Raw genomic sequence first — 27,320 nt, forward strand, 5'->3', positions numbered from 1 at the left:
TACGTACGCCTAACGTACGTGCGCCCGCTTGCGAGTGGGTCTGAATGAGGGCCCAAATCCGGGCACCACGCAGTTAAAACTTTTAGCTCCCAGGATGCACTTGGGTCCACTCTCCCTATAACCCCACCCCCAGCCAGAGGCACCTCAGTTTAAGTTGGTGCCCGGCCGGAGTTGGGTCACCGTTACTGCAGGGGGGCTGCTTAGCAGCCCCTAAGCTTAAAAGAGTTTTATTTTATTATTTTTTACTACTCTTCAGAGCGGCAGCATCAGACTGTCCAATGGACGTCTGAGCTGCCGCTCCTACACCCCGCCGGTGCTGCGACGCCAGTACAGATCTGGGGATCGCAGCGGGACCCCAGAGTCTGTACTAGCCGGGCTCTGGAGGAATCCCTGGGCTGCTGCCGGATCGACGGGGACAGGTAAGTCGCGTGGTCCACGTGTGAATATGCAGCCTTATGCCTCCGGTCTCTGGGGACAGACCGGAGGCGCTAGCGGTGGCGGCGGGCTCCCCCTCCATGGAGGCATACCCCGCGTGTCCACAGCCCACCAGGGATTATAGCGGCAGCGGGAGCCGGCATCCCGGGGGGGTTAATTGCTAGCCAGGGGAGGAAGCCTTCCCTGTCTAGCGGCTCCTTCCCTCAGCTCAGCGCGCCTTTCAACACGCAGTCTGGCGTCGCTGAGCTGCTTCCTCCGCGGGCCACGCTTCTTCTGAGGTCTCCAGCGGCCATTTTCTCTCTGTGGTGCTGCAGAACTCTTAGGATGTCAGTGAGCCCAGTCCCCCTGCGTACCTGACCATTTTGGGTGAGTGTACACAGCGCTATAGCCTTCCCAGACACTGAATCTGGGCAGTTGAATGTAGCGACATTGTGCAGTATATTATATGTCATGCTTATGTATGTATATATATTTTTCTGCATTGTATGTGACTTATGCTAGTGCTGACTGTCTGCTTTTTCTCTCACCTGTCAGTGTATATCTATCCCTTTTCTTTATCTGCCCTAATACAGGTGTACCTGGGGTGGTTCTGAGACCTCACATATATATATTTGTTAATATCTGTGAGGTTTGTCACATACTGTTGCGTGCTGCACGTTGCCATATTTTAGATGGAACTGTGAGTTGCATACGCTGATAATGGGTCCCTGCAGCTAATCTTAGCGTCAGTCAGGACCGGTATGGCGCTGCTTAATATTTCCGTCAAGATAGTCAGATATATCTGACCAGGAGATTGCACACGATACTGCACCCATTATTGTTATCCTGCAAGTCATAGCCTGCAGGAATTAGTGCGGAGGATTTTAACTTAGAAAGGTTTATGTATGCGGCACCATCTGGTGCGGGGCCCCTTGCACGACCCCCTTAAAGGGCGGTTTATTTCTCAGGATCCTCTCCTTTGAGGATCGCCGGGCGGGCCCCATTGTCGTCACTCGCTTGGAGTTACTTCACCATACTGCCCTTTTGAACTCGGGGTATCTCGCAATTTCTTGCAATTTACCCCTGTGCAACAGACTGTCGCTCCCCGCCGGGGTTTTTCACAGTACATGAATTACCTCCGATACCACATCGGTCTGTCATTCCCCTTGCAGGGATTACCACAACGGCCACCCTGGTGGATGTCGTTTTATACGAAATACTAATTGGCGTGATATTCGCCCTGTGGTTACTGACCAGTGGCTCTGCCGTGAACTGGATGGTATATTCGGCTCTTTCCCTCTCACATGGGGGGAGCCGATTTCAAGTATTATTATCCCTGCTTTGGGGCTGGTAGCCAGGTTCATTCTGGATATAGAGAATGTCGATCCTGCACCTGTATCATACATCTCCCGTTTTCTGCCCAGCGGGTGGATCTCATAGCGGGAGTCTGGCTGTCGCCAGATACGAGGAGTCACAAAGGCCTCCTGTTTCCCATTCCCTGAGGGTCCTCACAAGTAATGGAAATCCCCTTCTGGGATGGATTTGTATGTTAATCATCGGATTACAGGCATTAATACGCCTCCCATCCCGGCCTGGATGGATTTTACGGATCCGTAGGTGGTAACTTTGCCTGAAATCAATGTACTCGTTTTCAGGGCCTGTTGCCCGTCCTACCATGGCCATCGCATGGTGATGCTTTTGTGACGTTTTTCCCCTCCAACACGTCTGAGGTTCAAATATCTTTTGCCGCTCACATAAAATATGCAGTGGTCTTATGTGGGATTACCTCATGGGATGCCGGTCTTCTAACTTTCAGGGTTTCGGCGGCGTCTGTATCCTCCGCAGTACCCTATGGCTGCGTTATGGGAAAGCAGAGGTGCACACTCCTTTCATGGGGAAGATCTTGTTTGGTCCTGACCTTGACAAGATCGTTGCATCATTGGCAGTATCACTAATGGGGAGATACCGTCTTTAGCTACTCCCACTACATTCGGACTAACTCTTTTTGTCCTCAGGGTCAGCCTAAAGGCCTGTTTTTTCCTAGGCTGTCGGCCTCCATGGGGGCCACCATATCCAGTACCGAGCAGTCCTGGACTTCCGGACGACCCTGTTTCTACACCTGAGGATATACCCTCAGCCTGACGGGACAGGTCTACATCTGGGGAATTTCCAGAGTGAGGTACTGATTCTCAACGGCCTCTCATTGCTCAGGCAGCCTCCTCACAGGCATTGTTACACGGGCCCTTCTTCAGACCTGATCAGGGCCTTACAATCCCAGAAAGCTATACAGTCTTTGTGGTAAGCAGAGCTATTTCGGCTAACCTCACTATCTCAGTGAGGGACTGGTTGTTCTACTTTCTTTCTGGGGCGGTGACCGACTGGTCCTCATTTGCCTATACTCTGTCTCAAATCCCTGAATCAGATTCCAACGGTGCCTGGACTCAGGTGGAAATGTCCATGCTCCATCATCCGACGTTTGGAACCTGGGGATTTTAGGGTATATCTGAGTATTCAGGATACGTACCTACGGGTACGTACAGAGCCCTCTCATCAGCATGGGTTCAGGTTTGCTGTGCCACAGCAACACTTGTAAGTTTCGGGCTCTGCCTTTTGGGACTGTCCTCAACTCCACCGGGGTTTACCAGCCTTATGGATTTTCTGACAGTTCACCTGTTCAGGGTATCCGAATGCTCCTTTCTCTGGACGGTCTCCTGCTTTTAGCAGGATCGCCAAGGTACTTTACCGCCAGTGACTTCCATCTAGGCAACACTGGTAGTTGGGTGATAATGTCAGGTATGTCATCCATTCTGACATAGTCCAAGGGTCTTCTCCTGGCCAACTCTGCAGTGTTTATTCCCGGAGCTCTCCATTGGGAAGTGGGCTTCCTCAGCCGTCGCGACGTGCATCCCGGGGACTAGTCTCTTCTCCAAGAGAGGTTTCAACTCCTGGTGAGCAGAGGGGGCCTCCCTGAGGGGATTGATCCTCATGGCCTTCTGACTTGATCACACATTACCGGTGTTACAGTCCAGCTTCAGGAGTACTGAAGCTACCTTCAGTGACTCTTTGTCAGTGAAGTGGTCCTTCCACTTTGTGTACCTGTGTTCTCCGGTCTCCCTTCTTCCTCGAGGTCTTCGGAAGTTTAATTCGAGACGGAGGGGCTTTCCTTCTGGGGGCTCCAGTTCGTCCCAGACATCACTGGTACTAAGATTTTCGGAGTCTCCTCATCGATACTCCATTCCTACTGCTTCACTATCTGGACCTGTTGTCTCAGGGTCCTTGTTTTTCCCTGGACCTGGATCGTTTGTCTTTGACTGCGCCCCTACTGTGGTCCTAGGGCTTCCCTGGCTCTGTCTTCATTGAGATGTTTAGAGCAGATAGGCCAGACTTTGCTGGGATCTGCCACGGACTGTGGCATACAAAATCCTGGACACCTGTCGATACGATCCTCCGGTGTCCAGGATTTTCAGATATTCTGGCATTCCTTCCGGCTGGCTTGGGTTTCACCCTTGGCCTGGCCTTCCTGACAGTGCGGATCTCTACACTGTCGGTATGGTTAAGATATGTAATTGCTCCGCTCTGGTATCCAGTTCATCCTTTGGAGTGTTTTCTGGATTATGCCTCCACTTGTCCTCCCTAGGGACTCCTGGGGAGTTAGTAGTGGTTCTTTGTTCCCTCCGGGGACAGTCAATGGAACCGCTGGTTGTGATAGCCATTACATGGTCTATTGTTTAAGCTCTCTCTGTGTGTTTAAATCAACCAGGAGAGTGTCTGAATTGGGAGCGTTCTCATGTGGCTCCCTCTTCTGGAGGGCATCATGTCAGGGTGTGAGTTGCTCTCGCCCTGTATTTCTTCTTAGAGTGGTTTTTAGGTTCCATATTATTCTGGAACTTATGGTACGGCCATTCAGTCAGCAGTCTTCTCGGCTGGTGTGGCCTCATTGACTGTGGTCCGGCCTCTTTGGCTTTATATGATCCGTTCAAGTTCCTTATGGTATTTGGACTCCTTATTGGTGGTCTGCGGTTTCTGGTTTTCACAGGAAACGATGGCCGGCCTATAATGAAATGTTGGCTGGATGGCCTCGTATGTCTTCCTCAGGGGCCTACCCATGGGTAGGCATTTCTGTCGTTGAGGCTTGTTTTTTCTCGGGCCATGTAACCCTCGTGGGCGGCTCGTTGTGGCGCCTCGGCTGTTTTGCCTTACTAGGTGTCCACGTGGTCTTCTGTCCATACCTTTTTAAGGTTCTAGGCATTGGTTTCCTTTGCCTCTCAGGATGCTTCCTTTTTGGCGACGGATTCTCCTCTCAGCACAGGAGCGTCCCCACCCTTGGTTGAACTGCTTTGGGACATCCCCAAGGTCAACCCTGTGGACCCCTCTATGGACCCTGAAGTAGAAAACAAGAGATATGGTAAGAACTTACCTTTGTTATCTCTGTTTCTACGAAGTCCATAGGGTCCACAGGGCGCCCACCCTGACGCACCTGGCTTCATATGGGCTGTGTTCCTGGTCACCGGTTTCCCGTCTCCTTTTCTGTGAGTATGGTTCTAGAGTGTTCCAGTTTTCTCTCTCTTTTTCTCTCCTCCTCCGGCCTTTGGCTACTTACAAACTGAGGTGCCTCTGGCTGGGGGGTGGGGTTATAGGGAGAGTGGACCCAAGTGCATCCTGGGAGCTAAAAGCTTTAACTGCGTGGTGCCCGGATTTGGTTCCCAACCTATACCCCAAGGTCAACCCTGTGGACCCTATGGACTTCGTAGAAACAGAGATAACAAAGGTAAGTTCTTACCATATCTCTTGTTTTGTGCGGTGATTGCAGGGTGGTTCTCCCACTATACTAACGAGTATCAGTGAGAGGGGTCACATACTTACCATCATGTCTGAGAGTGAATTTCCTCCCCAGCTTCTGTGTACTACGTGCAAGGTACCAATAGCGGAGGGGGAGGGTAACGCGGAGGGGCTATGTCGGCAGTGTTATTTATTGGCGCGGCCAATTACTGTCACGGCTCCGGTACAGGAACCGCCCTGGGCTTGTTTCGCCAAAGCGCTTACAACCCTAGTGGGCCAGTTAGCTCCGCAACCTTCGTTTTCATAGATGGGATTGTCCCAGCAGTCAGTGGTGTCGTCACACATGCAGGGTTTCCCGAGACAACTGATGGTACCCCACAGTCTCCCTATTTCCCCTCCCCAGGTCTCTCAGGAGCCTGCGTGGGTTAATTCACTGACAAGTTCTGTACAGCATTTGTCAGACGTGTTACAAGGGGAGTCTGTTTTGCAGCCACATAAGCGGCCGGTGTCGTCTCTGTCCGCTCATTATGAGGATGACGACGTGACGTCCGATGATGGGGAGATTCTGGATCTACCTGACCAAGAACCTCTCCGTACTAAAGAGTCGGACGCTAAGTCAAATGTTTATATTCCTGGCCTTATTTGGGCAGTCCGCACGGCTTTAGTTATTGAGGATGACGATCCTCTGGTGTCCAAGTCCAAATATGCCTTTTTTAAGGATATTAAGGGTGACGCCACAGTGTTTCCTCTTTCGGGTCAGTTAGTAGACCATTTAGAGGAGGCGTGGAAACACCATGGTAAACGGTATCAGCCTCAAAGACGCTTAGCGGTGGCTTACCCGTTTGCGGACAATTATTTTTCTAAGTGGGAATCCCCTCCACAGGTGGATTCTCATGTGACACGCCTGGTCCGAAGTGCCACATTGCCCATGCCCTCCATGTCCTCCTTGAAGGATGCTACGGACCGTAAGGTGGAGATCTTCCTAAAGTCCATTTATTCCCTTGCGGGGGGGGGCATCCAGACCGGCTATGGCCGTATGTTGGGTAGCCAGAGCTATGGAGCGCTGGGCCGATAGTTTGGAGGCGTCTTTGGATTCCGGCTGTTCGGCTGTGCAGGCCGAGTTCGTATCCCGATTCTTCACCACGGGACTTCCATTAGACCGGAACAAAGCCGTGGAACTGCAGAAGGTTTTGCACACTATGCTCCAGGCTGGAGTTATAGTGCCTGTTCCATTCTCCCAGAGGGGCCAGGGTTTCTATTCCAATCTATTTTTGGTGCAGAAACCCAATGGGTCGTACCGTCCGATTGTCAACCTCAAGGCCCTCAACAAGTCCTTGCGGGTGCCGAGGTTTCGGATGGAGACCCTACGGTCCATCATTCTGGCGCTGGAACCTGGGGATTATATGGTGTCATTGGACATACAGGACTCTTACCTGCATGTCCCTATTCTTTTACGCCATCAACAGTTCCTCAGGTTTGCAATCCGCAACGATCACTTCCAGTTTCGGGCATTACCTTTTGGCCTGGCGACAGCACCACGAGTGTTCACCAAGGTCATGGCGGTCATGTCGGCTTATCTGCGGCTGCAGGGAGTCCGCTTGTTGTCGTACCTAGACGATCTTCTGTTGGTGGCAGGATCTCAAGAGCTCCTTCTACGCCACTTGGACCTGACGATTGTGGTACTGCAACGGCACAGCTGGTTAATAAACTGGCAGAAGTCCACCCTGATCCCGTCTCAGAGGATTCTACACCTCGGAGCCTTATTGGACTCCAGACAGCAAAGGATCTTTGTGACGGGGGAAAAGATCTCTGCCTTACAGTTGAAGGTGCGCAGTTGTCTGCAGAGTCGCCGAGTGTCTCTGCACTCGGCGATGAGGTTACTGGGATCCATGGTGTCAGTATTCGACATGGTGGAATATGCCCAGTTTCACTCCAGACCTCTGCAGCAATTGATCTTGTCCAAATGGAATGGACTGCCTCAGAGTCTAAAAGTCCCAGACGATGGTGCTCACTCCGGAGGTTCGCCTGTCCCTAGCCTGGTGGTTGCAGACGACCCATCTCAACCAGGGTCGTCCGTTTTGGGTGGCTAACTGGGTCCTGTTAACAACGGACGCCAGTCTTCGGGGCTGGGGAGCGGTCACGGGTCCACACTTGTTCCAGGGCAGTTGGACTCAGGCAGAACAGGAGCTTCCAATAAACATCTTGGAACACCGCGCGGTTTTCAAGGCTCTCCAGCAGGCACATCGGGTTCTCCAAGGTCACCCCATGCAGGTCCAGTCGGACAACGCCACCACCGTGGCCTACATAAATCGGCAAGGAGGAACCCGAAGTTGGGCGGCACTCGTAGAGGTGTCCCGCATCCTGGTCTAGGCAGAGCGCAATCTCCCGGCCATATCAGCAGTATTCATCCCGGGAGTCCTCAACTGGGAGGCGGACTTTCTCAGTCGCCAGGACGTTCATCCGGGGGAGTGGTCTCTGCACCGGGACGTCTTTCAACTTCTGGTGGACAGGTGGGGTCTTCCAGAGATAGACCTCATGGCGTCACGGCACAACAACAAATTGCCGGTGTACGGGTCTCGAACAAGAGACGAAAAGGCGTCTCTGGTGGATGCTCTGTCCGTCCAGTGGAGGTTCCGGTTTGCTTATCTCTTTCCTCAGTTTTCCCTTCTTCCACGGGTAATCTGGAAATTCAAACAGGAAGGATGGACGCTCCTGTTGATAGCTCCCGCGTGGCCCAGGCGGCACTGGTTCTCAGACCTTCAGAGTCTGTCCGTGGACATTCCTCTGCGGTTGCCGTTACGACCGGACCTGCTGTCACAGGGTCCTTGTCTTCACCCGGACCTAACTCGGCTGTCTTTGACGGCGTGGCTGTTGAGACGGCCATGTTAAGGTCCAGGGGGTTTTCCAGCTCTGTAGTGCAAACTATGCTAAGAGCTCGGAAACCATCTTCTGCAAGGATATACCATCGTGTGTGGCATACGTTCTTCCAGTGGTGTCGACCGAGAGGTTACGCCCCTCGAGAGTTCCGTCTGTCTAGAGTGTTAGCTTTCCTACAGGCGGGACTAGACCATGGGCTTCCCCTTGCTTCTCTGAAGGTACAAGTGTATGCCTTGTCAGTCTGGTTCCATCGTAGGATTGCTGCAATCCCTGATGTGCGCACCTTTATGCAAGGTGTTCTTCGAATTCAGCCACCTTTTGTTCCACCGGTGGCGCCTTGGGATTTAGCTGTGGTCCTGAGGGCTCTCCAGGGACCGCCGTTTGAACCACTGGGCTCAGTGGACCTTAAATGGCTGACAGCTAAAACAATATTCCTTCTGGCCATTGCTTCGGCCAGACGTGTTTCTGACTTAAGTGTTCTCTCTTGTAGACCCCCTTTTCTGATTTTTCATAGGAACAGGGCGGTGCTGTGCACTCGTCCTGGATTCCTTCCCAAAGTTGTTTCAAGTTTCCACATCAACGAGGACATCGTTGTGCTGGCTTTTAACTCACCTGATCTTTCAGTGGGTGAGGCCACTTTGGACGTTGTGCGGGCCTTAAGGATTTATGTTGATCGCACTTCTTCGTTTAGGAAGTCGGACGCCTTGTTTGTCCTCTATGGCTTCCGTAAAAAGGGTTGGCTTGCTTCAAAGCAAACTTTGGCAGGTTGGATTCGTATGGCCATTTCAGAAGCTTATCTTCATGAAGGCCTTCCGGTTCCATCCTCTGAGGGCTCATTCCACTAGGTCTGTGGGTCCTTCGTGGGCAGCTCGACGTGGTGCCTCTGCAGTCCAGATCTGCAAGGCTGCCACGTGGTCCTCTGTCCATACCTTTGTGAGGTATTATGCGTTTGACACCTTTGCGTCTCAGGATGCTTCCTTCAGGCAGCGGATTCTCCTTTCAGCACAGGAGCGTCCCCACCCTTGAAGGATACTGCTTTGGGACATCCCCAAAGTATCCTGTGGATACCCTATGGACCCTGATGTAGAAAATATGAGATATGGTAAGAACTTATCTTTGTTATCTCTATTTCTACGAAGTCCATAGGGTTCCACAGGACTCCCGCCCTGTCGCACCTGTGCTGCAGATGGGCTTTACTCTGGTCACTGTTTTTTCCATCTCCCTCTGGTGAGAATGTGATTCTTGTATGTGTCCAGATCTTTTTTCTCTCTCTTCCTTCTCCTCCGGCCTATGGCTTGGTACGTAACTGAGATGCCTTTGCTCGGGGGCCGGGTATAGGAGGGGGATCCTAGTGCATCCTGGGAGGCTGAAAACTTAACTCTATGGTGCCCGATGCCTGACGTCATCACCTATACCCCCCCAAGGTATCCTGTGGAACGCTATGAACTTCGTAGAAATAGAGATAACAAAGGTAAGTTCTTACCATATCTCATATTTTTATATTGTAGGCATTGATCACAAAATGTCTTTGTAAACAGTTTTTCCTTCAGGGATTAACACAAAAAGATGCTTGGGGCCACTAACTTATGAGCAAGCCACTTAACCTACAGCATTGGTTCCCAAACTCAGGGCACTTTGCAGGGGTGCCTCGGGTTGGTGGTCCAGTACCAAATAAAATTATTTTTAGTCAGTGTGATAGATAAAACCTGTGCTAATGACTGCCAATCAAAAAAATATGTGGAAAAAAAGAAGTGCAGCCTTGTCAACCACCACATAACTGAACCTATGGGTGACATATAAGCACAATTTACTTATTTCTTATTGAGAAATTCAGCAAAATTAAAATAAGAAACTTTTTGTCCAGGAGTGCTGCGGAAAAAATGCTAATACTCTAGGGCGCTGTGATTCGTAAAAGTTTGGGAACCACTGACCTACAGTAACTCTGAAAGGTTGCAAGTAACATGAGCAGTGACTCATATGTAGTATTTGTCTTGGTGCGCCATCTACTGGATTGACACGTATAGCGTAACTTTATAATTCAAGATAAGCTGACTGATTAGTACTTAATAAATATATTTGGATTTTCCTGCAAAATAGATCTTGAGATATATATTTCTATGTATTTATATATATATATATGAATACATATATAACTATTTGTGTTCGGGGTGTGCAATGTATGTATATATACTTGAGGAGACTGTGCAAATTCAGATTAAAAATTATTTTTCTCTTCCGGTTGCGGCATGGAAAGTAGCTTTTAGAGACAGCTCCGCTGCTGATCGCCTAACATATACCTTTTACAAGGCTTTTTTCAGCCTTCAATTTGAGCCACCAGATACCTTCAGCCACAGACATTGCTAAGCGCTGCATGGAGAAGTATTTTCTCCCTTTCATGCCAGGTAAACATCAGCAACAGAGACAAGAGCAGCGCCACACTGAAACCAAGATGGTGCTGAGCACCACTGACACTGTGGACCACGCTGTCTCTCCTCTCACGCTGCCTACAGAGAAGGATTCCAGGGCTGCAGGATCTACCTCCCCGGATTCCGGTGAGCAAATGTCCTCCTCAGACACACCTGATGGCTCTTTATTACAAGCACAGATGGATGACATTAAACAGCAGCTTTCACAGCTCTCAAAGAGGGTTTTAGATACCGTACACCGCATAGGTGAATTATTTCATGACATGGCGGAGGTAAAGGAAACTACTGCCAAACTTACTAAAAATCATAACCATATTTGGAACAAACTAGATGATCTAGAAAACCGGTCACCCCGTAACAAAAAGGTGCTGGACTAACTGATTTTTTCGTAATACATTGCCTGCCCTGCTGAAAATTGAAGATATCTGCACAGATTTGATTATTGAACGCGCTCAACGTGTGGGTCCACAACCCAACCATGAAGGGGCCTGACCTAGAGTTGTATTGTTTAAATGCTTGAATTATCTGCACAAGGAAGCTTTCTGGTCTGCCTCTCGTAGAATCCGCAACCAGGTTTGGGAAGGCACTAAGCTTCTTATTTTTCAGGATTATTCTGCTGAGCCAGAAAACCCAGAAAGGAATTCTCTCCACTTTGTGCAAGCTTGATTCAGAGGGGCAGAAAGTTTGCTCCTTTTATACCTTGCACGTCTTCGATTGTATGATGGTGCCTCGTTCACAGACTTTCTCACAGTGGCAGATACAGAAGCATATTTGCAAGAGCTGGCTTAAAGCCTTTGTCACTTATGGGAAGAGTAGTGGTGATTAAAGCTATATTGTTCCCTAAACTCTCATATCATGCAAATGATTCCAATAAGAATATCTAATTCAGATATTAAATTATTAACTAACATTTTTCAGAAATGTATTTTGAAAAATGGAAAATCTAGAATTGCACGTGCCAAACCACAAACCTCGCGAAGAGACGGTGGCGTGAGCCTCCTAGTCCTTTTACAATACTCACACTCAATTTTTTTCAGATATATTTTATATGCTGACTGGTTATTAGATAGAAGTGTTCATACAATCTCTGCTTTAGATGGTGCACTTCTGGACCCTTACTCCCCTAGTGCTTTATTACATACTCCTAGGTTCCAAGTTCCTTCTCAACACTTCACTAATATTATGTTTAGGGATACTTATAATGCTTGGTGGGCCATAAATAAGAAATTACACAGAAACCCGAGGCAATCTAATATGATTCCCTTTTGGGGTAACCCCTTGTTCACACCAGGCTTTGAGAATGCTAATTTTTCACATCTCAAGGCAAAGGAGATTAGAAGAACTGCTGATGTGTTTGATCCTGGGGACGTGATGTATACACTACGGCTTAACTCAACGATATTTTTATGCTTATCTTCAATTAAGACATTATAGTAATTCCCTTCCGCCAGCTATTGGTGCATACACACGCGACAATCAACAACAATAACTATATCGTTGTACGATCTCCCGGGTGTGCTGGATGTTCGATATCGAACATCCAGCACACCATGTACCCACCAATGATGGGCAACGATCGCGGGTCCCTATAGTAACCTGGTCGATATCAACCAGGTTGGCCTGCATGCATGGGCGATGGATGATATTATTATCGTCCATATGTGCCCGCGCAACGCAGGTCTTTGGCTACCTAAAAATGCACGATATGAACGATAACAATATGATCAATATCGTTATTGTTCATTTTAATCGTACCGTGTGCATGCACCATATGTCTTTCCCAGATCAATCAGACCCTATTATGTCATTGATGTCCCTTATTAAACGATCAGCATACAGACCTAAATATCTCCACTGACAAATTCTGAAAACAAACTATTGATACTTGGAAAAAAGATGTTCCATCCATCACCCAGGCTGACGTTTTAATTGAACATTATGATGATACTCTACGTATTTTTGCAGTATACTAATTTGCAAGAGGACCATTTTAAAATAATTCACAGCGCTTATATTTCCCAATCACAGAGGAAACATTATGTACCTGAAGAATCAAGAATTTGCCCACAGTGTAAACAAAGCTAGCTTCATTTATCCACAATTTCTGGGAGTGTAGATATATTCAATGCTTTTGGAACAAATTGCTTAGTTTCATAAATACTAAATTCTCAGTGAGATTTACTTTAGATCCCTTGGCCTTTCTCTGTGCTAATTTTGTGTCATGGAAATTAGAAAATGGTAATAAATATCTATTAGTTACAGTGGCAAAAAAGGTAATTCTAAGATCCTGGGTATCACATTCTTCCCCTACATTCACAGAGGTTATCCAATTTTTATTAAAAACACTATATTATGACAGGCCATCTACTCTACTGGATATTGAGAAAGGCGTTAGAGTCTATCGTAAATGGGGTCCGTATATTGAAATATTGTCAACTGAAACCCCATCTCAGATATATAAGATTTTTGAATCCATGGATTGGTATTTGTATAAAACAAACGTTCAGAATCTTCTTAAATAATACTCAGGTAATTTTTTTGTTAGGTCGAATCTTCAACCTGCTGTTATGTTTAAACTAGTTGACTGGTTACTACCACTACTTTTATTTTAATAATGAAAATGACAATTGTGGTGCATATCCCTTTCGCCTTTTTTCTTTTTGTTCTTTGTTTTTCTTTATCCTTCTCTCCCTCCCTTTTCACCTATGTTGTTTATTGTTCAATTGTGGAAACTGTTAGTAATGTTGACCAGCAGTAAACTTCGGAACAGTTTTTAATGTACTTCTCACATTTTTTTACATAATGTACATTTTTGTGTTTTCTACAAACTGAACATACTATACAATTGTTTATTGTATTTTTCTTGAAAAATCAATAAATATATCTTGAAAAAAAAATAATAATAATTTGTCTCCATAGTTTATAAACAGTACCTAAAAGTATATTTGTCCCCCCCCCCCCCCCCCCAAATAAATCTATTTATAATTGTACATCTAGTCATTTTTGGCTAGGGGCAGCCTGCACACTGCATGCTCAGAGTGTCTAGCACAGCATTTTTTAACCACGCCGCGGTAGTCAAGTGTGCCGCGGTGGTCATCTCAGTGCACTTGTACTGTAGTGTGTTTAATTCCTGTGGAGGGCAATGTGTGTGTATTTTTTTATGTGGGAGCCACTGTGTATGTTATTTCATGTGTCACCGGATAGTGTGCCTTGGAAACTTTAAAATCTTGTGTAGTGTGCCTGAAGTTGAAAAAAGTTGAAAATCACTGGTCTAACATCTGATTTTTCCTTTATTGCTCCTCTCCGTGATGTCACATTGAGATAATACATACCTCAGTTTCTTTCTAGGTGACTAAGCTATACAATATTGAAAATGCAATCCAAATTCATCCTGTAGTTTTCTGCGTGATGCCAGAACAAACAGACAGACCAACAAAAATTCCCCCCCAATTTTTTTTTGTTTCCATAGTTCATGCACAGGACCTGATTCAGAGCCGCTCGTAAGCGGCCGCTCGTTCGTTCCGAGTGATGTTCGCACAACTGCGCATGCGTATGGGTTGTAATACGCATGCGTGAACCAGTCATTGCGGTCGGAAATTGTGTGTTCGCAAAATAGTGAATGCCTGCTAATTTGAGTGACAGGATGAGGAACTTTGTGGGTGGTAACAGGGGAAGGTGCTTGAAAACAGGGGGTGGAGAACCGAACGCAGGCATGTCAAACGGTCAAAGCGGACGTTTTATTAAGGGTGTGCATAATTAACAAAGCAGCGTCATCGACCACGTCACTTGGTTGTCTTTTAGCCTGAACTGCTCGCATGATTGCGGTAGGAAAATCCAACCACAAGCACTGAGAGCAGTTCATACGCCTTTCGATGTACTCGATTAGTCTAATAAATAGCGGAGATGACGTAGGATGCGAGCGGCCAGGGGGCGTTTTATAAAAAATAGCGAGCGCATGTTTCGTTCGCTCGTTCAGACATAGATGCGTCAACAGACCGCAAAGAGCGAGCGCTCTATTTTAATATCCGGCCCCTTTTTCTGAACGAGCGAGCGCAAATAGCGTCAGGCTCTGAATCAGGCCCTCAGTCCCAAGGAGTACATTTCTCCCAAAAAATTCTATGTACACAACCATTACAACTTTATTATAAGTATAGATTCACATACATTATTTTATAGAAAGGAAATACATTATTTGATTTGGCCTTAGCAGTAGGAAGCTCATCAGTTTGCTGCTCTGAGAATCAGTCTATAGGCTCGTGAGCACTGCATGGTGAATGCAGCATAAACTGCACATTTATTAGGAGTATATTGATCTCAGACAATAGAATTCATAGCTAACGCTTTAAAGCAGATGCTGTTCAAATATATGTTAATGCCTGCGCAAGGCATCTGAAGGAAAAGTCGCCTCCTTGGTGATTTGATGCCTGCATCCGAAGACGCAGGAATGGATCATCATCGGCCATCTGAGTAAGCCTCATCCATCATCCCATGAGATCGTTTACAGGGTATCTGGTCAGAAGGTCGACTATAACCATGTCCACATTCATAGCGCCAACATGGATTAGTGTTCGCTCTAGCTCCGGCGGCAGGTGCGGGCACCCGAAAAGGGGGCGTGGGCATTGAAAATGGGCGTTTATCAGACGCATCACCTTTTTGTTACTCTTGGGGGCGTGCCTGGCACTTATGGACACGCCGGGCAGCTCCCAAGCGCTGCTCACAGGTAGAATAGATGCCGGGCGCATGCGCCCAGCGTCTATTCACCGGCGGTGAACGCACATTTCCCCACCCGCGGGTGAAGATGGCACCCGCAGGCAGTGTTAGCGGTGCGCTACGCAGTGAGGGCAGGGCGCAGCGCCCCGCTAAAACAGCCTAGCAGGAATGCTAATGGTTCAAACTGTTGACAAGCACCATGTCAACATGTTCACAGTGTCAACATCTGAACTGTTACCATAGGAAATGTTGGCAGTCTGTTAGTAGTGGGGAAAATACTTACCGGAACACCGCTACTGAGACATCGCCGCCAGAACTGATCCTCATGTGACCGTCAGGACCTGGAAGAGGATGCTGGAGCCGCTGCCATAGGGACAACGGTAAGACACTGCTAAACCAGCAGGGATGCTTGTCCACAGTTTATCATGTTGAAATATCATCCATGTAGGCATGATGAATGTCAACATGGTCACTGTTGACATGTTAGGCATTTCAACATGATAACTTTTGACCAATTGTACCCAACCCCACTTACAGTAGGCTTCCTTTAGAATACGTCCATTTTTCAGGCATAAATATATGTATTTCCTTACTGCACATGTACCGAAAAGCATCTGTATTTATTTAGATTAGAGCAGGCATGTCAAACTCAAAATACCAACTGGGCCGAATATTCAAGGTCTAAGAGTGTGGGCCGCAAGAAAAAGATAAACCTTTCAAAATTGCATATAAGACTTTATTATTAATAAAAGCAAATGCAATGCCCCCTGTATTAGAGTCCCTTATGCAATGCCCGCTGTACTAGTGCTCATTAAGCAGTCCCCCGTAGTGCCCCTTATGCTGTGCCTCCTCCCAGTGTAGAACAGGCCCCTCTGTAGTACTTACCTCTCTTCACGCTGGCCGACGCTGCCGCTGACTGTATCTGAAGCGATCAGAGGCTTCTTTAGTCTCTGATAGCTTCAGAGACCAGCTTTCCCAGTTTTAAAATATGAGATATGGTAAGAACTTACCTTTGTTATCTCTATTTCTACGAAGTCCATAGGGTTCCACAGGATACCTTGGGGTATAGGTGATGACGTCAGGCAACGGGCACCATAGAGTTAAAGTTTTCAGCCTCCCAGGATGCACTAGGGTTCCCCTCCTATACCCCGCCCCCGAGCCAAGGCATCTCAGTTACGTACCAAGCCATAGGCCGGAGGAGGATAAGGAAGAGAGAGAAAAAAGATCTGTACACACACAAGAATCACATTCTCACCAAAGGGAGACAGAAAAACCGGTGACCAGAGTAAAGCCCATCTGCAGCACAGGTGCGACAGGGCGGGTATCCTGTGGACTTCGTAGAAATAGAGATAACAAAGGTAAGTTCTTACCATGTCTCATATTTTCTACATCAGGGTCCATAGGGTATCCACAGGATACCTTGGGGATGTCCCAATGCAGTATCCTTTAAGGGGGGGGGACGCTCACGTGCTGAAAGGAGAATCCGCTGCCCGAAGGAAGCATCCTGAGAGGCAAAGGTGTCAAACGCGTAATATCTCACAAGGGTATGGACCGAGGACCACGTGGCAGCCTTGCAGATCTGGACTGCAGAGGCACCACGTCGAGCTGCCCACGAAGGACCCACAGACCTAGTGGAATGAGCCCTCACAGAGGATGGAACCGGAAGGCCTTCATGAAGATAAGCTTCAGAAATTGCCATACGAATCCAACCTGCCAAAGTCTGCTTTGAAGCAGGCCAACCCTTTTTACGGAAGCCATAGAGGACAAACAAGGCGTCCGACTTCCTAAACGAAGAAGTGCGGTCAACATAAATCCTTAAGGCCCACACAACGTCCAAAGTGGCCTCACCCACTGACAGGTCAGGTGAGTTGAAAGCCGGCACAACGATTTCCTCGTTGATGTGGAAACTTGAAACAACTTTAGGAAGGAATCCAGGACGAGTGCGCAGCACCGCCCTGTTCCTATGAAAAATCAAAAAAGGGGGTCTGCAGGAGAGAGCCCCTAAGTCCGAAACACGTCTGACCGAAGCAATGGCCAGAAGGAAATTGCAAAAGCAATTGCCCAGTGGTTCAAACGGCGGTCCCTGGAGAGCCCTCAGGACCACAGCTAAATCCCAAGGCGCCACCGGTGGAACAAAAGGTGGCTGAATTCGAAGAACACCTTGCATAAAGGTGCGCACATCAGGGATTGCAGTAATCCTCGATGGAACGAGACTGACAGGGCAGACACCTGCACCTTCAGAGAGCGAAGCCCATGGTCCAGTCCCGCCTGTAGGAAAGCTAACACTCTAGACAGACGGAACTCCCGAGGGGCATAACCTCTCGGTCGACACCACTGGAAGAACGTATGCCACACACGATGGTATATCCTTGCAGAAGATGGTTTCCGAGCCCTTAGCATAGTTTGCACTACAGAGCTGGAAAACCCCCTGGACCTTAACATGGCCGTCTCAACAGCCACACCGTCAAAGACAGCAGAGTCAGGTCCGGGTGAAGACAAGGACCCTGTGACAGTAGGTCCGGTCGTAATGGCAACCGCAGAGGAATGTCCACGGACAGCCCCTGGAGGTCTGAGAACCAGTGCCGACTGGGCCACGCGGGAGCTATCAACAGGAGCGTCCCTCCTTCATGTTTGAATTTCCGGATTACCCGTGGAAGAAGGGAAAACGGAAGAAATAGATAAGCAAACTGGAACGTCCACTGGACGGACAGAGCATCCACCAGAGACACCTTTTTGTCTCTTGTGCGAGACCCGTACACCGGCAATTTGTTGTTGTGCCGTGACGCCATGAGGTCGATCTCTGGAAGACCCCACCTGTCCACCAGAAGTTGAAAGACGTCCTGATGCAGAGACCATTCCCCCGGATGAACATCCTGGTGACTGAGAAAGTCCGCCTCCCAGTTTAGGACTCCCGGGATGAATACTGCTGATATGGCCGGGAGATTGCGCTCCGCCCAAACCAGGATTCGGGACACCTTTATGAGTGCCGCTCGACTTCGGGTCCCTCCTTGCCGATTTATGTAGGCCACAGTGGTGGCGTTGTCCGACTGGACCTGCACGGGGTGACCTTGGAGAACCCGATGTGCCTGTTGGAGAGCCTTGAAAACCGCGCGGTGTTCCAAGATGTTTATTGGAAGCTCTGTTTCCACCTGAGTCCATCTGCCCTGGAACAAGTGTGGACCCGTGACTGCTCCCCAGCCCCGAAGGCTGGTGTCAATTGTCAATAGGACCCAATTCGCCACCCAGAATGGACGACCCTTGTTGAGATGGGTCGTCTGCAACCACCAGGCTAGGGACAGGCGAACCTCCGGAGTGAGCACCATCGTCTGGGACTTTTAGACTCTGAGGCAGTCCATTCCATTTGGACAGGATCAATTGCTGCAGAGGTCTGGAGTGAAACTGGGCATATTCCACCATGTCGAATACTGACACCATGGATCCCAGTAACCTCATCGCCGAGTGCAGAGACACTCGGCGACTCTGCAGACAACTGCGCACCTTCAACTGTAAGGCAGAGATCTTTTCCCCCGTCACAAAGATCCTTTGCTGTCTGAAGTCCAATAAGGCTCCCAGGTGTAAAATCCTCTGAGACGGGATCAGGGTGGACTTCTGCCAGTTTATTAACCAGCTGTGCCGTTGCAGTACCGCAATCGTCAGGTCCAAGTGGCGTAGAAGGAGCTCTGGAGATCCTGCTACCAACAGAAGGTCGTCTAGGTACGGCAACATGCGGACTCCCTGCAGCCGCAGGGAAGCCGCCATGACCGCCATACCCTTGGTGAACACACGTGGTGCTGTCGCCAGGCCAAAGGGTAATGCCCGGAACTGGAAGTGATCGTTGCGGATTGCAAACCTGAGGAACTGTTGATGGCGTAAAAGAATAGGGACATGCAGGTAAGCGTCCTGTATGACCATTGACACCATGTAATCCCCAGGTTCCAGCGCCAGAATGATGGACCGTAGGGTCTCCATCCGAAACCTCGGCACCCGCAAGGACTTGTTGAGTGCTTTGAGGTTGAGGATCGGACGGTACGACCCATTGGGTTTCTGCACCAAAGACAGATTGGAATAGAAACCCTGGCCCCTCTGGGAGAATGGAACAGGCACTATAACTCCAGCCTGGAGCATAGTGTGCAAAACCTTCGGCAGTTCCGTGGCTTTGTTCCGGTCTGATGGAAGACCCGTGGTGAAGAATCGGGATGGGGACCTGTGCCAAAAGGAGAGGGCATACCCGTGAGAAACCACCTCGTGAACCCAATTGTCTGTCGTGGTTTCCGACCAACACTGGGCAAACTGCAGCAGGCGGTCTCCCACTTTGGGATCCCCCAAAGGGAGGCCCGGACTGTCAGGCCGCAGGCTTGTCATCTGACTTAGGGGCCGGACGTCTGGTACTCCAGGCCTGTTTCCGGGGCTTGGCTGATTATTTGGGGCCAGCCTGTCGGGGAAAAGACTGCTTTAGGCCTACCCTGGGCCCTGTAAGGCCGAAAGGACGACGTACCTGAACTGGAAGGAACTGCAGCAGACGGGAGACATGCAGATTTGGCTGCCGCCAGCGTGGCTACAATTTTGTCCAGATCCGGACCAAATAGGACTTCTCCATTAAAAGGCAAAGCTTCCAAGCCCTTTTTGGAATCAGCGTCCGCCTTCCAAGATCGCAACCATAAGGTGTGACGAGCAGCTACAGCTGCCAAAGAAATACGAGAAGTTAGGGTACTGATATCCAAGGCCGCTTCATTGATATAAGTGGCCGAATCCCGGAGATTGCCTACCAACTCGGTCTGTTCAGCCGAACAGTCGAAATCCAAAGACGCCTCCAAACTATCTGCCCAGCGCTCCATAGCTCTGGCTACCCAACAAATGGCCACAGCCGGCCTGGCTGCCCCGCCCCCCGCGAGGGAATAAACGGACTTTAGGCAGATCTCCACCTTACGGTCCGTAGCATCCTTCAAGGAGGACATGGAGGGCATGGGCAACGTGGCACTTCGGACCAGGCGTGTCACATGAGAATCCACCTGTGGAGGGGATTCCCACTTACAAAAATAATTGTCCGCAAACGGGTAAGCCACCGCCAAGCGTCTCTGAGGCTGATACCGTTTACCATGGTGTTTCCACCCCTCCTCTAAATGGTCTACTAACTGACCCGAAAGAGGAAACACTGTGGCGTCACCCTTAATATCCTTAAAAAAAGGCATATTTTGACTTGTACACCGGAGGATCTTCATCCTTAATCACTAAAGCCGTGCGGACTGCCCGAATAAGTCCAGGAATATAAACCTTGGACTTAGCGTTCAACTCTTTAGTACGGAGAGGTTCTTGGTCACAAAGATCCAGAATCTCCCCATCATCAGACGTCCTGTCGTCATCCTCATAAGGAGCGGACAAAGACGCCACCGGCCGCTTATGTGGCTGCAACACAGACTCCCCTTGTAACATGTCCGACAAATGCTGTACAGAACTTGTCAGTGAATTAAACCACGCAGGCTCCTGAGAGACCTGGGGAGGGGAAATAGGGAGACTGTGGGGTACCATCAATTGGCTCGGGAAACCCTGCATGAGTGACGACACCACTGACTGCTGGGACAATCCCATCTGTGAAAATGCAGGCTGTGGAGCTAACTGGCCCACTAGGGTTGTAAGCGCTTTGGCGAAACAAGCCCAGGGTGGTTCCTGTACCGGAGCCGTGACAGTAGTTGGCCGCGAAAATAAATAACACTGCCGACATAGCCCCTCCGCGTTACCCTCCCCCTCCGCTATTGGGACCTTACACGTAGTACACATAAGCTGGAGAGGAAAGTCACTCTCAGACATGATGGTAAGTATGTGACCCCTCTCACTGATACTTGTTAGTATAGTGGGAGAACCACCTCGCAAGGGCTTTAGCAGAAGAGGAGCAGGGACAGTGAAATGGCTGACAGTAGAAAGTGAAAGTACAGGCAGCAGACGCTAGCAGAAGCCACATATCATGCAAAGAAATCAATTCCTGCACTATCAGCGCTGATCCTCAACTACGCAGACACAGAGCCTGGTAGGACACAGCGCTGCATACACAGACCGGTTACCAATGGAGGAGAGGTATGCCGGGGGGACCCAGACCACGATGCCACCGATCATCAGCGTCCAGCAGCGCTCACCATGCTTCAGCAAAGATGACCACCGAGGAGCAGAGAGGAGGCCGGCCTGGGGGAGGAGCGCTGCTACAGGGCCAGTCAGCAGATGCAGTGAGGGCTGTGTGCAGCGGGGGAGACGTGCACCCCTGGCATGCAATTAACCCCTGGGACGCCGCAGCGCTACCGCTCAGCTGCGGTCCGCTGTCCCAGGGGGGTAGTGGAAGCGCAGGTTAGTTACCTGGATCCACGCTGCAGCCAGTCCCCAGGGAGCCCCTGGGGACTGGCTGCAGGGAGTACTTCCAGATGAGCAGCCACAGCTGCTTGCGAAGAAACTTCAGGGGCTAACCTTAGCCCCCCTCTAAACAGGTGCATCCGACTCCAAGCCGGGCACCAACGAAACTGAGATACCTTGGCTCGGGGGCGGGGTATAGGAGGGGGACCCTAGTGCATCCTGGGAGGCTGAAAACTTAACTCTATGGTGCCCGATGCCTGACGTCATCACCTATACCCCCAAGGTATCCTGTGGATACCCTATGGACCCTGATGTAGAAATACAGTAAACACTGCCCGATCGGAGCTGAGCTCTGATCGCGGTAGGGGTTTGGGCCGCATATTTGTATTTGGGGCCACATAAAATGTTTATTCGGGCCGCATGTTTGACATGCCTGGATTAAAGCATCTGTTAGCCTTGCAGCTTGAGTGACGGACCAGCGTTGAGTACATTAAGGGGGGAATCCAATTGCAAATGGGCTTTTAAATATAAAAAAAAAACCCACGGCACAGGTTTTGCTATTCAATTAGATGACTGAAAATGGAGCCGGCTCTTCTATAGCAGGGTGAGTATGTGAGTGTTTGTGAGAGAGTTTTCCCGTGTGAGTGTACAGCCGTCACTGGGAGAACTACATCTCCCAGAAGCCCCCTCCCAGTGACAAGATGAAGGGGAGGCTGCGGAGACCCCCCTGACCGGTATTATTTATTTTATGGGCTGTGGGGTTTTCAGCTCTGAAAACCCCGCTACCACTTTTTTTTTTTTATTGGATATTTGAGTATCGGGAATGCGTATACCCATGGTAGCCCAAAATTGGGACCTCACTAAACTTTGCCGCCAACTGAATATGCCTGTAAGGGTGGGTTGCATGTTCCCTAAAGATGTGACCGTGAGAATTGGATGCATCCCCAGATATGCTTCTTAGAGGACCAGGTGTAAATGTACATGGTGATGATGACACAATCAGCACTATCTAGCTGCTTCTGGTTCCCAAGGTACAGTACCCTAACTGGTATGGTATGAAAAGTCGACACGTTCTAATTGTACACATGGACATTAGGATGATAAGCAATATGTTGACATTCACAAATTAAATTATATATAATATATAAATAATCTTGAGTTTGAGAACCAGCGATCTAAACTATTAGTACATAATTCAACATCACAGCCATGTCTAGTTGTGACCAAACATTCAGACTTCTTATTTGAAGAGTCCAAGACCCAATGCAAATTACCTTCACATTTTCTTTATTTCTAATTCTCTAGACAAATGTACAATAATTAAGGGTATTATATCTTACTTAACTTTTTTTTAATAGAGTAAAGAAGAATTTGATTTACAAAAGGATTGAAAATGTCAGACTTTACTATTTTAAAAATGTGTTTCCAATGTAGTTCACAGAAAAGTTTGACAAAATATTGAGAGTACTAACACTTTGTCATCTCCTCTTTCATTTTATCAGCTGTTCCTTTAACAGATCAATCTCTGGACAGTTTTTACATCCTAATACCAGCGTTCAACAATGGTACATAAGCAGGGCTCAAGTTTGAGTACCACTTACACAGTCTTGGGCCCAGACAGCTGCTCTCAATGTGACAGGAGCAGCTGACTTCCAAGTCATGTGACCTCCTCTACACAAAGCAGAGGAGTCACGCTGATGGCTAGCATGCAGTAATTAGCCTCATGTATTTTTATATGCACGAGACTAATCTCTGACAGCACGGTCTCTCCGGCTCACAGGATGATCATAGGAGATAGGTCAGATAGCCACCCCCACATTAATTAGCATTAATTTAACATTCTGACGCAACGCAATCACACGTAAACGGAATGGGTACATTAAATACATAAACAACATTACTAAAATCATAAGAACCCACTAAGTTCCCAAATTTTGTTGTGAAGAATCTTAAAGCATCAAGGAATCAACAAAATTTGAGTTGGACCTATCCAGAAGTGAGAAGCTAAACTGGAGACAATACTCTGAATAATTTGCCATATGTTTGCATGGGGTTGGGTTTGGGATGCCGACACTCGGGATCCCAGGGATCAAAACCCCGACTTCAGCATCCCAACAGGGTTAGGATACCCTCACCTGTCGGTAGGTATCCTAACACCCCTCTTCTCCCTACCCGGTGCCTACACCTATCCTCCCCCCCCCACCAGTGCCTAAACCTAACCCTCCCCCTAAGCCCGCTACATACTTTCGGGATGCTGGCAGGATTCTGACAGGTGTCAGGATTCCGGCACCAGTATCCCATGTGCCGGGATACTGACCGGATTCCGTTCGGCAGGTACTCAAGACTACACAGCTTGCGAAATGGTGAATAAATTAGTGACCTTGTATAATAGTAATTGAATCAATAAATACAAATTTGACCAGTCTCAGGGTCTGGGATGCCTTTAACATTAGTCCTTAAAAAGCTAATTTATTATTGTTCCTTATATTCACTAGTCGGAGAAAGAAAAGTAGTTTTGTTTTTGGGGAATGCATTTACTATTATTTTCTATTATAAACCCTTGCAGCATATAGAATCAGTGTAAAGATTTTGAAGCCTGGTCATGTTGGAGATTTCATTATATTTCTTGTTAAACTGACACCTAGAAGTGAGGGTTTTTAGAACTGTAGTTGTTGCCCAATCAGATTCTACTTATAATTTATCTAGCAGATAATCGCTAGAATCTGATTGGTTGCTATGGGCAACAACTCCACTTCTAAAAAACGGCGAATTTAGTAAATATACCCCTTACAGTATGCAAGTCCAAGATAACGGGATGATGTGCTACAAACTGGTGCAACCATTCCTGAAAAAAAGGACTTTACCTTAATGTGTAAAATGTTTATCCAGAAGCTCCTTCAATATGATCAGGTCACAACTAGAACTACAAGTAAACAAATCAATTATTGGGAATGTTTGGTAAAAGGTTTTGCAGATTAGAATTTGGAGCACCATGCCTAAAATATACTAAATTCCAAAGTTGTCCCTGGCATTCTACTCATTTATTACTTACCAACATCCCATATTTTCAGGATTTTTGTCTGTGGTAACAGGTGGGATAATAGATGACCCAGCAATATAAATTCACCTTTGCATAATTAAAGAAAACAAGAAAACTTGACTTGTTGAGGGTACTTGAGGACTGGCTTAAGCTAGGTACACACTGTCTGATTTTTTTTGGTCAGGACGACAGAGTGATTTTTTTTTGGCAAATTGAAAGCCCCAATATCTGTGCTACACATTATGCAATTATTTATTAGAAGCTACCGATTCTTTGCCACACCACACCGATTTTGCATATGTCCACCCACAGGGAGGATGACATAGTGACGGGAGAACATAGGGAATATGAGCAGATTATTGAGACTGCACACACACTGCTTGGTGTCAGGAAATTGAGGATGACCTTTTCAGTCTTGACCGACAGATTGGATAATCAAAGAGATGCATTTGTGGATGCTTTCTAACTGTTTCATCTGGAAAACAATCGTTCATACACACTATACAATAAATGAGGCCGATCACTTGATCATTGGCAAATCAGCCCAATAATTATATAGTGTGTACCTAGCTTAAGCAATATGACGTTTCCAATATTATCAGTACCTTAACAGTGACACTGAAAAGTTAATGTACACAACTAATTACTTCCAATAAATGTCATTTTCTAGGGAGATAGCGGAGGACCCTTTGTATGCTATATGCCAGAGAAAGACAGGTTCTACCAGTACGGTATAACTAGTTTTGGATATGACTGTGCTAAAGCTCATTATCCTGGAGTCTACACTCGAGTGGAAAATTATAGAACCTGGCTAGGTATGCGAACAACAAACGCCACAGACAAATTAGAGGACAGGATTTATAATACATCAGGATTGAGCAAAGTCATTGGCATAAAATTATCCTTCATAAATGCAGTTGGAATAATGACATGGTTAATGAATGTTTTGTCAAACTTATAGGGAATTCAGAAATTGTATGTATTATATAAAGGTTTGTGTGCATTTTTTATTTTGAAACGGCTTAGCTCAGTCAGAAATAAAGCGGTCACTGCTGGAAAATATTAAACAAAAAACACATTATCTGTATTATATTGTTTTTATTTTGAAAGTGCTAATGCATATCCTCAGATACAGCGCACACATTTTAGTTTTTAATGCATAAGTGCCTTAAAATGTAAAAAGTATTTTTTATACAGAAAAAAAAAAAACAGCAAATCAATGTAAAGATTTTTAAAAGGTTTGACATTAAAGGACTCCATTGTTTTCTGCTTGTATAGTTTTCACCAAACAAGTTCATGAAATTGAAAACCAACTGAATTTATTCTCTGAAAAACATTATTGAGAGTGAACAATTCCTGCCTGTTTATTGCTCTCACACCCCCATTGGTGCAAGAATATGTCAGACTTGTATCTTGCGTTGAAACTTCCTTTTCTTTATCACAAATTAACTTTTGTTTAAAAGCAACTGACATAAGCAATTACACATTATGTAAATAATCACACATCATTTATTATAGAAATGTAATTCACACCTAGTAGCCAAAATCAGAACACATTTCAAAGCTTTTGAAACTTTTGCTCAGCCCACCCTAACCAGTCTGGATGAATTAAGAGCATGTTCTGGCTATTTAATTAGGCTACCAGAATAAAAGTCAACAAAATTCCCCTTTAAAACCCTGATGGATATCTGATATAATAAAACACTACAAAACAACATAATTACAATTTCGCCTGCTGAAATAAGCAAACCTTTTACTGTAAAAGTTATACTTTTTTTTTTTTTTCCTTTTAATAGCAAAGTAAGCCTTAACCTGAAAATGGGAGTAACAAAACGAGGTAAAGTATGTACATACAATTACATAAAAAAAAAAAAAAAAACCCAGAATAATAATATAAAAAACAAAAAACCAACTTACATAGGACAATATGTTCCACTTTGTTGTATTTTTGTGTGGTCTAAAAACATGAAAGAATAGAGTTATTACTAGCAGAATCGGTCTACTGATGGCTCTCTAGCTATTGTATTATAAGTCCCAACATGATCTGCCAGCGATTGGCTCAGACGTATTTCAACTACTGTAGTTAGAGAGCCACGGTCAAAGCTAGTGTTAGACCACAGGTGATTCCTATCTGCAACACAAATTCAAATTACAATTTAAATGAACCATTTCCATTTTCATGTATTTGCATTCTTCCTATTCATCACATTTTGGGTTTTATTATTTCTAATAGCTTGAGCAGACTAGGTAAAAAAAAAAAAAAAAAAGGCTTCATCTGCGGCCTCACATAAAAGTTAGAAAATTTTGGTATAAAAGGGAAAAAAACAAACAAAAAATAAAACATGTAAAATATAGTCGACAAAAACACATTTTAAACAGTTTTATGACAGTACAAATCTTTTAAAGTCTTTAGCTCTTCAATTAATGTTTTGTTTTGATTTTCAAGCACTGCAACTCTGTTTTCCAAACATTTCACATACTCTTTCTTCTTTCTTCGACATTCTCGGGCGGCCTCCCTAAAATCAAAGGGCACAGACATTACAGGTTATTTTCTATGGTTAGACACAATAAACCTTGCCATGGACAGGACATGTACCCTAATTTGTGATGCAAGTGAAACATCCTTTTAGCAAGTAAGGTATCTGTTCTTATAAGCATGCAGCTTGACTTGTCCGAAAGTCTATAATAATGCAATTAGTGTGGGCTGAGGCTGGAGTGATAAAAATTGAAGCGCTATA

At 46.9% G+C, this 27,320-nt stretch overlaps 2 protein-coding genes across 2 annotated transcripts in view; one reads left to right on the plus strand and one right to left on the minus strand.

The window, feature by feature from the left end:
• Positions 1 to 25,543, plus strand: part of TMPRSS12 (transmembrane serine protease 12) — a 45,936-nt gene extending 20,393 nt beyond the window's left edge. Inside the window, exon 5 of the mRNA XM_088465877.1 lies at positions 25,253 to 25,543. Within this exon, the coding sequence (XP_088322003.1) occupies positions 25,253 to 25,543 (291 nt within the window). The remainder of the gene's footprint in view (positions 1 to 25,252) is intronic.
• Positions 25,544 to 25,678: 135 nt separating this feature from the next.
• Positions 25,679 to 27,320, minus strand: part of ATF1 (activating transcription factor 1) — a 42,383-nt gene continuing 40,741 nt past the window's right edge. The window contains exon 8 of the mRNA XM_088465944.1: positions 25,679 to 27,098. Within this exon, the coding sequence (XP_088322070.1) occupies positions 26,954 to 27,098 (145 nt within the window). The 3' untranslated portion in view covers positions 25,679 to 26,953. The remainder of the gene's footprint in view (positions 27,099 to 27,320) is intronic.

This window comes from Taudactylus pleione, unplaced genomic scaffold, assembly GCF_031769625.1.
Source record: "Taudactylus pleione unplaced genomic scaffold, aTauple2 ptg000065l, whole genome shotgun sequence".
Classification (NCBI taxonomy): Eukaryota; Metazoa; Chordata; class Amphibia; order Anura; family Myobatrachidae; genus Taudactylus; species Taudactylus pleione.